This window comes from Synchiropus splendidus, chromosome 4 (genome assembly GCF_027744825.2).
Source record: "Synchiropus splendidus isolate RoL2022-P1 chromosome 4, RoL_Sspl_1.0, whole genome shotgun sequence".
Lineage (NCBI taxonomy): Eukaryota > Metazoa > Chordata > Actinopteri > Syngnathiformes > Callionymidae > Synchiropus > Synchiropus splendidus.
This window is the reverse complement of record NC_071337.1, coordinates 25,384,984-25,401,694: the sequence shown is the minus strand read 5'-3', so window position 1 is coordinate 25,401,694 and position 16,711 is coordinate 25,384,984. Positions and strand designations below refer to the sequence as shown.

Genomic DNA, 16,711 nt, shown 5'->3' with positions numbered 1-16,711 from the left:
TGGCTGATGGTGGCATTGTAAATGGAATATAAATAAACACAAATAAAAAAATCAATGTTGTACTTGTTCAGTGTCAAGTGCTGTTTTGAAATTTTTTGAATGTGGTCTGAAAAGTATGTGTCCTTGGATGAGTCCTTTGTGAAATGGTCCCATAACGTTTGAAGTCATGTTTCTCCTCTTATGACAGAATTTGTTAGAACATGAATTGATTGATTCTTCAACCATGGTTTCAGTTAATGCATGATTATTTTTATCTTTTATTTTTCCCTTATCTAATTTTTCTATTGTTATTTTTTGGAATCCTCTTTTTGTATTACTTTTTTTTTCTTATTTACAATACATTTTTAGTGCAAATGAATACAAATGAACTTAAATTTGTTTGGCGAGAATATAAACAACAGTTTGACGTGCACTTTGATCTCATGATATAACTCAACCCTCGTAGCAGTACAAATAATTTTTTTAAGCATGAGCCTATCCTCCCAACTTGGAGTTGGCATCCATTGATTTCTTCCATACAGTACCTTCAGACCCGGTTGGGAGTCAGCCAATGAAGCCACCCTTCTCACAAATGCTCCCAGAAAACCACATGCCTACCATACACCAGGAGGCACTTGGACTTCAATCTGAGCTAGAGTCCTGTTTCAAACTCACACAGTCCTTACACCTTCTACGGGCGTTGCTTATTATCACAACATACTTCAGGATTAATAGTATTTTAACAACACAACACACAGCAACTACGAGTCAGGAGATTTTGAAACCACTTTAGTGCTGCTGCAGCTTGAATGTAGAAGTGAGCAGAGTGTGAGTGAGTTGGGGGAATAACAAACCCTCCGTTGCAGCTTCAAAGATAGCTGAAGTATAGTTTTGGCAGTCTGTCCATGCTCACACAGACATGCGCGCACACATAAACACACACAGGGTGAGCATCACAACCGTCACAGCCATGTGCTGCAGGGACGGTGGAGTGATAGAAGCAATAGTTAAGCCATTAAGGCAAACAATTGGCTCAAATTGAGAGGCAGAAAAGAAGAAGAGGGAGGGCGATGGTGAGTCTATGGCAGGAGTGGATCCACTCAATGACTTAATCCGAGCCCCAGGACACTCTCCCGCTGAGCGTCGCACACTCACACAACATCCACACACGCGCTGTAGCTCTCTGACTGCCTGCAATAACACCTTGTCAGTCTTGGCCACAGGGCCAGTGGAAGTGGCGCTCATTCCTTTGTAGCGGAGCACCTCCAACCACCCCGAGAAACAACCGAGTGTGCGTACAACACAGCTCTGCAGGCATTCATACGCCTTATGGCTGCAAGTGTGAAGCCAGTCATTGTCTTCACGAGCGGAGTGAATGGTGGAAGGAGTTCAGGGTTGACACTGGTGCTATTCTGACTACGTCTATTGTCTTGTCTCCCCCGTTCAGGCGTCGCAAAAACAGCCAACAATGAGAGATTGTCCTCAGTCATTCTGCCTTTGCTGTCGCACTTGTAGCGCATGGCTTGACCGATACCGCGTCGTCGCTCATGCGTCGAAACGCAGTGTGCTTTCGGGCGAGTGGATATTGGCCTTGCCGCTTCCGTTCCTCTCTCTGCTTGTCGTCGTCGGCGACCCTGTGGGGGCTCCCTCATCGCCCTTTGCGATTTATCGGACAGCTTAGCGTGGACTTTCCCCGAGGACTGTTAACACACTGCTTTGGCTCGTTGACTCTTTCCTCAGCACTGGCGTTTTATTTGACATGTCCTTTAAGTCTTTGAAAGAATTGGGCGTTTCTGCTGAGCGCCTTGGCTCTTTCTGCAAAAGATGGATGGCCCGTGTTCAAAGGTCTGCATGTTTTCTCCCACCCTCCCCGGCTTTCTATTCCTTTCTTGCTTTTTCTCTCTTGCTGAGCTTTATGTGCTGGTATTAGTGCTGTCAGCTAACCAAGCTCAGGATTTGGCTTTGTTTTGTTTTTGCCTCTTAAGATAATGCTCTTTCTCTCTCCTGCCGAGAATAACAAAGGAGAAAGTAGAGCAATAAAACAGCACACACATTGACTTTGGTTTCATTAAATTGGTTTTCAGCCATCTTTGAGACCACAGACGTTGATGGCTATAATGCGGGCGTGTTTGTGTTGGGGTCTGTCTAGTCTCGTATCTGTTGCTAATAAAACAATTACTTGGCTTTTTGTCCAGCGCAAAGATAAAAAGAGGCGTCACGCAGCTGTTGTTTGCTTTAAGTCAGTTTGTTTTACAGACATTATGCTGCTGTTTCCGTTAGCATGGCCACCAGTACAACATAATTGCTGGACACTGAATCCATAATGCTCATTTGACCATATTGCGCAATCCGTTACAAGTAAAGAGGGAACAATAAACGTGCTAAATGACAAATACTGACTCGAAAATGTCAACACTCTCTACTTTTATTACCTTAGTTTGAGTGATACGGAGACGTGGCATTTACAACAGAAGCATCGCGCTTCATTAATTCCAGTTCTTATCTGTGTAAAGCTTTTTTCGTTTTGTGTAGGTCTTAAACTAAATTTGTTAGCAGGAATTCTGCGCACTGCTTCAGCAGTGATGTGTCACAGCATCTTCACACAAGCGTTAGGGAGTCTTATATGAGTGCTCTGTATTCTTTGCTTTAGGCTTCCATGGTATGAAGCAAGAACATTGTTCAATGTTCCTGCTGAATATTTCCCTAGTGTTGTAATGGTTCGGGTCACAAATGACTACTTGTCTCGATCCCACCAACTTTTTAGCTGGTTAATTTTGACATGTTTTTATTGTTTTGTTGAGAGCTCACAGGTAACTTCAGCTTCATGAAGTATATTTCCATAATATCTTCTGCCTCTTAGCATGTCTTGCAATATTTATTATATATTCAGCCCACATTTATGTATTGGCATCTCTATGGACCTGGACTTAAACAGACATGGGTGGAAACACAGAACAGCCAGTCCTTGAATGAAGGCGTGCACTCGCTGCGAACGTTCATCTTGCTATCGTTGACTTTCATACGGTTCTCAGCATGAGCCTGCGATTCTGGAGTAAACATTTCTTTCTCATCTTCTTGCTGAAATGTGACATCAGTTAAGTTCCCCCTCTCTCTTTTGATCTCTTTTCAGCAACGGCACAGCCGGGAAGATGAATGGGGCGCTGGAGCATTCGGACCAGCCAGACCCGGACGCCATCAAGATGTTTGTGGGACAGATCCCGCGCTCCTGGTCAGAGAAAGAGCTGAAGGAGCTGTTTGAGCCGTATGGTGCCGTCTACCAGATCAATATCCTGCGAGATCGCAGCCAGAACCCTCCACAGAGCAAAGGTACGATCTTTACTCTTTCATTCCCCCCCCCACTTCATTTGGTCATGAATTGATGAGTCTTCTTTTGCTTGTGTTTTACAACTTCTTAATGTTGACCCCCCCTGAAATGTTTTTCTTTGCTTTGGAATTTATTTTGTGTAACCTTTGTTGTTAGTCATTTATGATTTAGTCATCCGCTCTCTGCATTTCTTTAGCAATTTTTGTTTCCCCTGAATCCTTTCTTTTGTTCCCTTTTTCTTTCAACCGTCATTTCTTCACCGACTTTTGTCTCTCACCTAAAACATCTTTTTACGCAAAAAAATCAATGTCCCTTTTGGTCCTTTTCTGTGTTTTCTATTTCCTTTTATTTCATTTTTTAATTTCTATATGGCCTCTATTGCTATGATTTTTATCGTCCCCTTACTTTCTAGACCTATTTTCAAGTTATTTTCCTTTTTTTTTGTTTTATGGCTGCATATTTTCCATCCTGATGGTGCCTTTCGATATCACAATTACATTCCATTATTTCATAGTTATTTATACTCCTCTTTCACAAAAACAGATCGATGAGAACTTTTTTTTTTTTTACCCCAAAACTGGTTGCAAACCCAAAACAGACACATTTGCGTTGACTGCATGGTGACTAAGCAGTTCTCTGCATCAATTGACAGTAAATTGTCCAAAAGATGATTAACGCCGAAAAGTACACAAGCAAACAAACGTTGTGTGCAACACTGAAGACAAAAGCTCGCCTCAGCAGATTTGCACTTTCAATTGTGCAAAAAAAAAAGAAACCACACGATTGCAGCCTTTCGCTCCCACTTGCTGTCTTTTTTTTCGCTGTGATGGATTCATCAAGTGTGAGAGCAAACAATAGCGACAGCAGCGACGATGGAGCAGACAATAGTGCTGCCATATTAACAGGCATCAACCGCGGTGGAGGCTGATGACTCTCCTGATGAGACATGGGGAGTGGGAGGAAATGGGACGGCAGGAAAGAAAGACACTTTCATCTGAGTGTAAAGCAAATTTCCAGCGAAACCTTTTGAGTGTCACTTGAAGCATAAAGAGTAAGTGGGGGGGAACAAAGTAAGTTAACACTCATTTTCTCGAAGGTGAAATTGGATTAAGTATGGAACTGTTTTTGGCAACAAGCTCTTTGTGCTGTGCGTTTCACAAATGTGGTTACGGGCATTCTAGTGTTGCAGAGAAGCACAAGTTAAAAGTGGTGGTATTGTTTAGTGTGTGTTGTGGAATCATGAGGGAGACTTGACAGTGCAATGACATCTTGCAGCAAAGAGCTAATACTTTACAGTTGTCCAGCAGAGAACTATGAGCTCATCCAGTTACATCCCATTGGTGCAGGTGCACCAGAAGCATTCGGTTCTTATCCAGTGGGAAGTCACTGACTGATGGTGCTCAACATTAGCACCTGCAGAGCATTGCTTTTGCACATGTGCAAATGGACTGTTGGGCCAACAGAGCGACTAAACACTCAACAGAATGTTGGCTCCGCTAGAGCACTTGAACGCATCGCCCTGCTTGTGACAAATGACCCTCATGGAACATCGGGGCCTCTCTAAGTCGACCTTGGACCAATTGACCGAAGCAGCTGTAACTACTTTTTGTTTTATGATTTAATGTTCAAGGCTTTCGCTGCATTATTTACATGATTTGATTCATCAGCTAAATCTACCAGGAGTAGTTCATGCTCCTTTCCTCAGCCTATCTGTGGTCTCACATGCTGCCCGCCCTCAGTTGCTAGTTTGGCTCCAGGCCTAATACATGATGTGTTTTCAACAAAATTACTAGGGTGTCTTGGCCAGAGGGGAAATCAGTTCCGAAATACAATGTAAAGTTTTGAAAATGTGCCTACATTTTTAACCATTTCCCAGCCACCGTGTATTATCCTTGTTGTTGGCGTTGAAAAATTATCAGGTTTAATACCAATCCATTATTTTATGTAGCAGGTTGTAGTCCGTCCTTGTAGATGTCTTTTGTGACTGGCACGTAAGATTTTAATCAACTATTCATCCAGTTCATCTGCAGTTCCATTCATGTCTCTAATATACCCGACACTTGCAAAGGGAGTTACTGAATGCTGCGATAAACAAGATGTACAAGGTTACATTTTGATATGAATTGTTAAAGGGACATGTACTTTCCCTCTTGCACTCCCCTATATGCACTCCTATACAGCCATCAAACAGTTGCCCAACATTTATCTTTGTGGTGCAGATGGCAGGATTGTTGCAGAGTGGAGAATATCTTTGAGTGCAGTCTCTGAAAGGCTTTGCATTTTGTGTATCTTGGACAGAAAACCCTGGGATGAGCCAGAACTGGATTGTTGCATTTTTTTTTCTCATCGTGACAACCCTTTTTTTGACCCAGTCCATAGTGAATTTGAAGTCTGGGTTTTATTTCGAGAACCATTGAGTGAACAAACGTTTAGAATAAATACATACCTGATGTTCATTATGGTGAGGATGTTTTTTTTTCCCACTGTTCGAGTGTATTGGCACAAAGGAGGGATGTAACAGTGTGAAAATGTACTACTTCGATCTTTTGATAGGGAAAAAATCTCTGCAGCAGTCTCACCGCCACCACAATTGTCGCTGCGGTCCTTGACATGCAGACAGGCATGCGCTGCTTGCGTCTGACATGCAGTTGCGTCACGTATTTCTTTCTTGATTGCTGTAAAGTCATTTTAATTCAGCAGAGCGGAGAGTCAACTCTAGACGCTTTCTCAAGACACTCTTGGATGTTATCCACTCCATAGTCTGTAAGTGGATTCTTAAATAAACGGGCCTGTTCCATCCATCCATCGGTCACCGATCGTGATTGGCCGATTTCAACGTGACCGGTGAATGCCGATCACTACCTGTCACTGCCGATCACGACAACTATGTGACAGCCGGCGCTCTGATGAAGCCCCGCTGGTTGTGATGCATCCGCTCCTCCCTACTCGCTGCTCACTCTGTAGCAGCATGTCTGCTGTGGAGGTTCTTTCAATCTGTCATGTTAAGTTTGCATCCTGCTGCACATGCATGGGAAAATGTTTTCAAATTATGCACGCCATTTAAAGCACCAGCCGTAACGAAGCACCTTAACGGAGCACGGAGAGTTTTCTGGGCTCATGAATGTGAGACCGCTGGTTCCTCAGCAGCAGGCTGTTAGAGCAGCTGACGCTTAGCAACACCCACCGGTCAGAGCGTGATATTCGGAATGATAAGAAATAATTATTATTTTCACCAAGCTAGATGACCAGCCTTTCTCAGGTGTGGTTTACGCAGAGACGGAAACGATCAGATCGCCGTTTTAGAGTCGTGCAGTGTTCATGAGCCACCTGGATTTGAAACTTTTGAAAACGTCCGGAGTGGAAACTTTCATCGATGCAGTGGTCTCTGAGTCCCGCTACAGTATGTAAATAGCACAGTTTCTCGAGATTCACCTGCGACATCTCACATCGAATTAAATGTTTTTCAGTTGTCCTTTTGACAGAATAATTGCTGCATTCAGCAAAGTTTCACCATTTTTTTGCCACCTTGAAGAGGTATATAAAAACGTGTCTGAATTGAAATGATTTAAAGTTCATTTTTTCACATCATGTAGACAGAATTTTGATTATGCTATTTTGATGACAAATTTATTGTCAATACATGTGATCGGTATAGGTGGTCGGCTGCAAAAATCCTGATCGGCGGATCCTTAGTTGTAATATATGCAGATTTACCCCACAGTTATCAGCCTGCTGACATCCTGCACAGGCAACTGAGCGGCCTCTACTTGACCATTATTAAACACATAATCACTCTTCATTGATTCAAGACAGATTCCAATGATGGAGACAACATTAACACTACATCCTAAGGCAATATCAAGTATCACCATGAGTTACTGGCAAAGTGAAGTAATCAAACTGCTTTGCCGGTAATAAAAAAAAGGCAACGCTAACACTGCCTGTTTGGAATTTTACAGTGCTCAATCATTTTATGGGACATCATTTAATCCCTAGTTCAAAAGATAGGTGATAGCTTGCTCATTTTAACTTCATCAGCTTTCCTCTGTGTGTCTGCAAGACATCCAGATGAAATAAAAGAAATAATTCCAATGATCTGTAACAGCAAAAATGAATATATTTGAACAGTGTTTTAATGTACAGGGAGTATGGAGGAAGTGGATGGGAAGCTGGAGTTGTGGAGGTATGAGCTTGAGCGGAGTGAAAGACAGAAAATATCTGTGTGAATGAGGGAGAGGCAGGAAGAGGCATGAGGGTCAACCTTTCCAGAGTCATGGACCAAGCTCCAAGAAGGTGCAGAAAAGAGTGCAGGCAGGATGGAATGTGTACTGTATATGGAGATAACTGACTGGGGTGACAAAAGAGTTGCAGCTAAAACAAAGAGGAAGCTATGGTTTTGTTACAGTATATCTGACACAAAGACAAGAAGCTGAGTTTAAAGAGTCACAGTCGAAGATGCTCAGTTTTTTTCTGGTTTTTGAGTAGAACCGCACGAGGAAGACGACCATCAAGGTTCATGAATGTGCAAGATAGGTGAAGGGAGAAGAGGCTGACAAGTTCAAGTCTGTTTCTTTTGAGATCCCAAATCATTGTTGTTCTGTTTATGTCTGTCAGGGTTTCCCACACCAGCCTCCTCTTGTCACCTCAACCGAACTGGCCTGTCCTCCTCATGTAGAGTACTTCCAGTTATATCTTCAAAATCCATCAGTCCTCACAACGATCAGTTTTGGGGTTTTGTGTTTGCAGTACGTGGCTCAGTAATGACGTATTTTAAACCTTCACGTCATCTCCCTGAGTTTCGGCTGATGGACGTGAAGATTCAAGTTGACTTTGTGCCGCTGAGAAATGAAAGGCCTATAACTTAGATAATTATCTGCAGATGCGACTTAATCGGCCACAACCTTCACTGTCGCGCCTGCATGCCTGTCTGCTTCTGTTTTTAGTTCATCTCCATTCCTCTTTTTATTTCTCGGTCTAGCTTCCTCTCTCGCACACTGAGTCATTTGAGCTTATGAAAGCCTGGAGACAGTGTTTTGCCAAGACCCAAATCAACTCATATTTGCACACCAACACACTTGTCACGCGCCTTGTGTTTGTGTGTGCTCTTAGCCTTGAGATGACTTGCTGCTCTCCACTCTCTTCCTTATCTGCCTCTCTATACCGCGTCTGAAGACGAGGGAGGGAGAGAGGGAGAAAAAGGGCCAAAGTTCCATCCGCTGTCCTTCAGTTCCATCAAATCAAGCGCTCCCTTGAAATGAGTTGTTTTTCCAGTTGAGTCAAGAGTATCACTCACAGCCACTTCCACTGCTGATAAAACACACAGCCACCTACTATGTCTTTTTTTTTTTTTCTCTCAGTCTTTGAATCGCAAATTCTCTGCGCCTCATGCTTTCGCCGAGTGTTTTAAGAGGAAATGCAGCATTTGATTGAGCTCTTATTGGCCTTGTTACTCACCAGCTCTGAGCTCTGATGTGTTTTCTCATTGTTCGGTAAGCCGCGTGGCCTTGTCTGCACCCGTTCACCTCCAGGGAGCATCAATGGCCTCTCGCCGGCTCTGTCAGACTGGAGCCGGCGCTAATTTCTCCAGTGTCAGGGAAGCTGCGGCCTCTCTCTCCCCTCACCGTGTTTACTCAAAATCAGGTATCATTTCAAAAGCGTTGCTGTCCTTCAGGGTAAACGACGACGCCCCAACAATGACCCAGAAGAGTTGTTTTCCCTCTGCCCCCCCACCCCCTCCACAAGCAATACTCTGTTAGTCGCAGACAAAACTTTCACCCCTCATAACAAGTTGTGTTCTCTCTCTTCAGTTTTGTTTGTATCCTCATTAGCTGACACTGCTCGCCCCAAAAATAAAAATCCCGGCAACAACACAGAGGAGAAAGAGAAGAAGAACAACATGGTGAATTAATTGACAGCAAGAATCTGAGTTGGCGCTGAGATTGTCAAATGGCAAGTTTCTCGTAGATGGAGTTAAAAATAAGCCCATTTTATTCACTTCATGTGAACTTGTGACATCTGATAGTAAACTCTGCGTGTGTCTCTGGTGAACAGATATTTCTCACAATCCAGATTTCAAATATAATCTGGTCCCGAGCGTGACCTTTGATGTCACAGCTGGATAGAGTAGGTCAGAGGTGGGCAATGAAATTTAGAAACTGTAACTGTTGTGAGGGGCCGTCATCAAAAGAAAGACATTGATGACTACAAAACATGACCGCAAAATATCCTAAATATATGCTTAAGTAACATGGGCAAAATTAACCTAAAAAGATTAGAGGTAAGTAAGGATATTAAGAAATGTAATATGCCATGAAGCATTATGAAATATTTCATTTTATACGCATTGAATTTGAATATAAATCAACATAACTATGGACCAGACGTTCAAGATAAAATGGCAATTTATTTCAAAATATATTTTCAATATTCCTTCTTGTTTTTCATGTATTTTGAGTCACAAGAAAAACACAAAAAAATACCCAAAGAAAAGAATATATATATATATATATATATATATATATATATATATATATATATATATATATATATATATATATATATATATATATATATATATATATATATATAAAAAGTCTGACATCAAAAGGGCCATGAAAATAGAGGCATCGGGCTGCATATGGCCCCTGGGCCGCACTTTGCCCAGGTCTCAAGTTGGTGATAGTAGCATCACATTCACATTGCAAGACACTGCCTGGACGATTGTCAATGAGCCATCGGTTGGCAGCTCAGGATGCAGGTTCTTCCCCTGATTTTTTTTTACCATATAAATAAACTTTGTATATTTAATTGCATATTGAGCATGTTTTATATCACTGTGTTACACACTCAACAAGGACTACTGTCCAGCACCCCGCCTTTGCTACTGTCAGCTATGTGAACATGAGAGCGAAAAACGTCCTTGCGCTATGTCATGTACATGCCAGTCCTGGAATTGGAGCGGTATCTCTCTCAAATCCTGGCCAACGTTAGTACGATACCCACCTGCGATACTCTTATCACATTATTTCCCTAGTTAAATGGTCATGCTTGCTTGAAATGTCGGGGGAAATATAGAGGTGCATTATAATAGCACTCATTCCTCTATTCTATAATTGTTTCCGTTCAGTTGCACTCTACGACTGCACTTTGAAACAGCACCTTTATTCTGTTTGTCCTTGGTAAATTATACCCTTTTGCGTTGTTTTATTATCATTCATTTATTCAAAGTTTAATATGGACACTGGCAAAATATTTTTAAAAAACAAGGCAGACCCTGAGGATATGAGGCGCCTCTGTCAATCCAGAAAAAGCTATCAGTGGATCACTGTAATCCTCCTTTTATATTTCTGTCACATGACGGACTTAGATGTGATCCTCCCGCCTCATGTTAAGAATCTTGTGTTCCACCCCATCATGTCCAGAAAGCCATGTCACAAAGGAAGAGTATCAGTCCTGATCCAATCATATCGCACACTAAAAATCCATTCAGCCTGTTTTAGAAATGATCCATCTTTGGGTTAGTTGGCGGCCAAAAATCCATCACTGAACCGAAGATTAGTTGAGCAGAAAATACGTTGATTGATAATTGATTTCTTTATTAAGTAACTAAATGGGCTGCTTCGGACCCTTGGGCGGCAAGTCTGCCGCGCAACATCCAGTTCTGTTTCGTATTTGACCCCGGTTGGAGCATTTGTGTGTGTGTTTGTGCTGACGGGGGCAGCACGGGGAATATTGTGGCACCGCTGTTTGGTTTTATGTGTTTGCAGTTATTAACCAGATGAGTGTGTGAGCAGGGGGTGGAGGTGAGCGGCTCTGAGGAACAGAGCGATTTGGCATTTTGTGCCGAAAGAAGGATGGAGATGGAGGAAGAGATAAAAAGAGAATGAGACGCAGAGAGCCAGAGGGGTAAACAGAAAATGGTCCTTTTGTTGAGACACAACCTTAAGCGCCTTGACGGGTCTGTTACAGTCAGCGTGTGTTTGTGTCTGTGGCATAGAATGTACTGAGTCATTTATCTTAATGATAGCATTCCCACATGTGCTGAGACGCTCACACGCATTTTTAATTCCACCAGACAGAATGTGTTTAATGGCATCATTAATAGGCATTTTGCAACGTTTACGGGGGGTGAGAATGGAGAAGGCTATGTTATGTGATACTCACAGAAGAATATATTTTAGAATTACAAATGAAGCGCTTGAGTTGCCCAACATTGTCCTTACTATATACTGCAAGATTTGTCTTATATGTCTTGTTGGTTAAGTTCAGTATCATGAAAATTTTCCTTCTTCATGTTGGTTGCTGTGGTCTTACCCAATTTGAGTCAACCTTAAAGAACATACACACTCTTTTCTATGCTGTACCTATGACCTCACACTCACACGTGATAAGCCCCCTTTTCTGAGACAACTGTTGCTCCTTCATTCCTCATCGCTATACACGCTCATCAAACCTACCTAGGTATTCACAACTCAAGAGCTTTTCTTGCCATCTTTAAACAACTGAACTCTGTTTGAACCAAACGTTACGCAGCTCTGTAAAATACAACCTGACTCCGACTTCTGCATTCTGATGAAATAAAAAAATACTGCAGTAAACATATCTCTTACTCAGCCATATGCTTATTTCACCATTTCATTTTCAGCGTCACAAATGTCAGCAACATTCTGTTTTGTGCCACCTTTAGGATTCAAGATGCAGTATTGCAGTTCAGTCAACTTTTGAAGTGAATGTCGGAATGATATAGTAGTTAAAGCCAATGGCGTGGCATGTTTGCTGTGTGTTGGCTGACAAAGGTGGATGGTATGACAGTTGTGTCTTTGGGTGGTCTTTGTGACTTGCTGGTTTCCATTTAGAAATTTGTATTTTCCAGATTCAGTCAGAATCCAGTCAGTTTTCTGATTCTTCTGTGCCTGATCACACCAGTGACACCTTACATGGCTTCTTCCACTTTGTTTTTTGGCGTGTCCTTACAGGTTTTGCCTCAACAAGTCAGCTTCCTTCTCCTTCCTAGTCACACCAGTCCTCATAGACCCCTCCCATGAACATGGTTATCTTCCTGTTTGCTTTTCACCCTGTGTTTATGTTCCTAGCTGTCGTTGACCGGCATGTCCCTGTCCACTTGAGTTCAAATCATCTGTGTTCAGCTGCCAAAATAGGTCTCCTGGCAAATGAGTGAAAATTTCTCCATCTACGATGCGAAGAGTTGAGTCATGAGCTCCTAGTTTTTCTTTACAAATACATAAAATTTGTCGATTGTCCTTTTCCCCCATGTCTTATTTGTTTATCAAACCTGATAGTTCTGTTCTTTCTGATCCTTAAATGTGTGACTATTATCACCAAAGTTTTCCTGTCCTGTTCCTGTCATCCCTTCCTCCAGAAATATTTTTGTCAGTTAGCCAAGTATCTCGAGTTGATGAATATATATATATATATATGATCCCTGATGTATCCTGCTCTGCTATGATATGTGCAGGTACTTTCGTGTCAGGAGGGAACTCCTGGCAGAAAAGCGGTGGCAGAACCAAAACGGTAGTATTTTTGTCATGCTAATGTAAGAGTTCCTGGTTTAATCAGTCACCGCTGCCTTCAAGTTCACACTTTCCTCTTTAATTGGCATCAGCTCCCCGTGGACAGGCAAGAGCCACAACACTTCCTCAAGTGGCGAGTTCAGTTTTCCGTTACTAATACAAATAAAAGCACGGCACCTTTGAAAACAAAAAGCGGAATCAATAGCGTTGCCCAAGAGGTGATGCGTTTTCCCGACACATGTCGTTCTAAACCTCCAAATGTCATCTTGATGGACAGACACACAAATCCAATGAAGGCGGGGGATGAACACATCCCATGGGATTACAGCATCTTATTTTGATGTCTACTTTGATAGAGAAAGGAGGATAGAAAAATAATCCCGCAGCTGCAGTTACATTAATGCCACATCCGCGGAGCCACGGCTTTGGAAATGCAAGTCAACTGTATCCTCTCACTCAGCTGTGGCAACGCCAAGCAAACGCTTTGCTGTCCAAGGCAATTATCTGCTCTAATGGATTCAGTTGCGACGGGGCCGACCTGAGACGCAGGACCAATTTATTTCATTCTTTCCTAAAGCAGAGCGGCCAATTATATTGCTTTAACTAGACGTTAGCTTTTTCGAGCAGCCTACCCAGGCCCAATTAGAGTGCAGCTGCAGGTGGAATTTAATAGGAGATGTGGCGTGCGGATTCTCATCGCTTTTCTTCTGCATTTATACTTTTGCATGCCTCAGCGACAGAGTTGCTTGGTGAAAGTTGCAGAGCTGGATCTTTCTTTTTCTCCCCCTCTCCCCTCTGCGAGTACTTTGGGGTCATCCAGAAAGCTGCTTTGATTTCCGCAAAAGCGCTCTTGTTGTTTGTGCAGAGAAGGAGGGATTTAGGAGGGTGACATTGCTGCTTTTCTACCAAACTAACTAGTGGATTGTATATATTTGCGAAGTGCTGCAAAGCTGGACTGATTCCGACGTTAACAGGATTAGAACGTCCGCCAAATGCCTGTCAGAAATCGGCTATTGTTTGACGCAATTCAATCACCCTCTTGCTTTGTAAATTCGATCAGTTATTTAATCTCCTGTCAGATTCCAAGTATGTCCTTTTGTCTTTTTCCTTCCCACGTCTCTGCCGTCACTCAGCAATTCTTTGACACACTTAAATTAGGCACTTAAAGAGAGAGGGAGTGGGAATGGTGAGAGGCGGATCGTACCAAATGAAGCGGGCTGGATGACGTATGCTCTTCAGCCCAGAGGCCGGAGCGAGCAGTAATTGCAGCTGAGTGTGGTTAATGTGGGTCAGTGTTGGAGGACGACTCCAGAGGTCGGAAGGAAGTGTTGGGCTAGAAAAGAAAATTGAGTGACGGGCGCGCTTGCGTTGTTGTCCGAGCCTCAGGTGACAACGTTTTGGGAATACGCTCTCAACTTAGCATGCTTTCTTTTCATAAGCCACTCTTCTACACTGTCGCTCATGTCAACAGCGCCACCTGTCCGCAACATCGCGAGGTTTTCGTCCGATAACTGTGGCGAATGTGTCATCCACCCGACTGGCTATTAAATAGCACATAGAATTTATTGTCATCTTGTCTTATCTCCCCCATCTGCCTCCTGAACTACATTTAAATGTGACTAAAAATAAACGTCACCATGGTTCAAGAGCATTTCTTTAGTTCCTCCTCAAGATTCATTTTCTGCTGTTTATTCCTGACGTTTAAAGGTTGTACTAACACATCCTCACTCTTTAGGTGTCAAATCACAACATTTTTCAAGTCGACTTTTACATCCAAGGTTTACATCCAAGGTTTACGCCAAAGTCAGCCTTCTGCCTTGCGTGCTTCAGTGGAGTAAAATGTTTCCCTGTCCATGTGACATTACAAAAGGAGGATTGGGGTTAGGATGTGTTCGGATGGTGAGGATCGTGAGCCCTCATTTCTCTATTTAAATGTCAGTTATATGGCACCTGAGGTGACTTTACACACTCTGCCACAGTCAGAAGCTTGTTCATTTAGCGTTTCAGCGACTTGTAAAAAATTGTCTTTTTCAAGATGAAATCTCACATGATCAAACATATTTAAAGAAAGTGGAAACATTGATTGAAATGTGATTATGGTTTTGTGCATGTTCTGCAGAAATGTTCAGAAAGAACCCTTGTCATGAGTAAAGTCTGTTGCTCTTAACTCAAGTCAAGCATTGCAGCCAGACATATGTAGAGATGAGCCACTGCTGCTTGGAAAGAGACTTATTTCTCGGTTTATCACAGAATTGTATAAAAACGTTTCAGCACAAATTTGTGGCAAAAATGTGCATAAAAATCAATTTAAATAAAGTAAAATAAAAACAATAAGATTACATTCGATTAAATGAAAAATATACACAAATTGTTTGAAATACATTTCTATTGGTGAATACAATAATTCATTCAACAATAAGAGATTTTTTGTACCACTAGAATTCGGTTTTACCTTGATTGAATTAAAGCTTGACGTGCCTCTTTTATCTTCCACAGCGTTTATTATGATTATTGGTCCCGTCCTTATGAATACAATGTATGTCGAGTATAGTATAGGAATGAGTTATGTGAATGAGGAACGGTGATGGACTCGCCTTTTCCGTGTTCTTTCTTCACTCTATTCTCCTTTTTACATACATATATTCATACCATCTTCCTCTGAAGTTGCTCTGTGAACATTCTCAAGTGTTTGGTTATGATAACCTCCCCTTGACTGCAATATTTGTATCACTTCGGGTCCTCTCAGCCCTCAGGTAAATGTTTCGACAAAATAAACGCGTCACAAAAAAATGTATTTCATGCTAGCGTGGAGAGCAGATTCTTCGCTTGTTCAAGGTTGTCACCAATATGTTTGCTGTAAATAAAACACTCAACTGGAGATACGCTTCTTTACTTTAAACAGCTTCTTCAGGCCGCCGACTCCTAAGACGGTGGAAGTGGTGTGCTGCGGGGAGTGTTTGTGTGTGAGGTCCACTCTCCTGCTCTTTGATCCCCAGCTTGACAGCTCACCACCTGGGACGATCCGCCACACGCTGCACGGCTCTTTTGCCCGGGCAACGCCACAGGAATCGCAACGCGGCGCGTAGCTAACGCAGCATTAACAGCTAACACCTCCCCACTGCATTTTATGCCTCAGGAATGTTAACACCCAAAACCAAAGCTGCCGTACACCAAATCATAATTCAGTGTTGAGCACGCAGCTTACTCTCATACACTGCTATTGGAATTGCTAATCACACACAGGGGGGCAAAAGATTGAGCACAGGTGCAATTGGAATTATAATGGAATTATATTGTACAATAGTGAGCCGATGCTGAAAAGATCTCCCTTGTGTGCACGTTCCGGCCTCATCAGGCATGCAGCCGGTATCCTGAACACACGCTCCTCAGTCCGTCTGCCTCACAAGAAGTCATGATGGTTATTCTAACCTGCCCTCGAGTCAGGAGCGCGGCACATTTACATCCACTCGTTTCAACCCATTTTGGAACCACGCTGCAACTGACGGGCATTAGATGTATGCATACAGGAATTATGTTTTTCCATGTTTTTCTATGTTTTTTTGGGGGGGGGGCAACAGCATATTAAAACACTCAAAGTTGAGACAGTATTGTTGCCATAGGGTCTTGCATTCTTGCTGCTTGTATTCTGTCAACCAATGGGAATTTGAAAGGGGAAAGGGGGAAAAAAAAATTTAAACCGACAAAGTATCCTGTCATGGAAAAGGCATTCAATCCATGAAAGATTGATTTTGTCATGGGTAGATATTTTCCATCAGGGTCGACCACCACTTATTCTCAAAGATAAAAGTAATGAACATTGTCCTATAATAAACCTTCAGCAATATTAACAAGGTCTTCACCTATGTTCAATAATAAT

General features: G+C 42.4%; 1 protein-coding gene across 8 annotated transcripts in view; it reads left to right on the top strand.

Annotated features, from left to right (window-relative positions):
- Positions 1–16,711, top strand: part of celf2 (cugbp, Elav-like family member 2) — a 205,354-nt gene that overhangs the window by 109,148 nt on the left and 79,495 nt on the right. For all 8 annotated transcript variants that reach the window (XM_053861712.1, XM_053861711.1, XM_053861709.1 and 5 more), the window contains one exon: positions 3,110–3,306. In XM_053861712.1, coding sequence (XP_053717687.1) covers positions 3,110–3,306 — 197 coding nt within the window. The remainder of the gene's footprint in view (positions 1–3,109; positions 3,307–16,711) is intronic.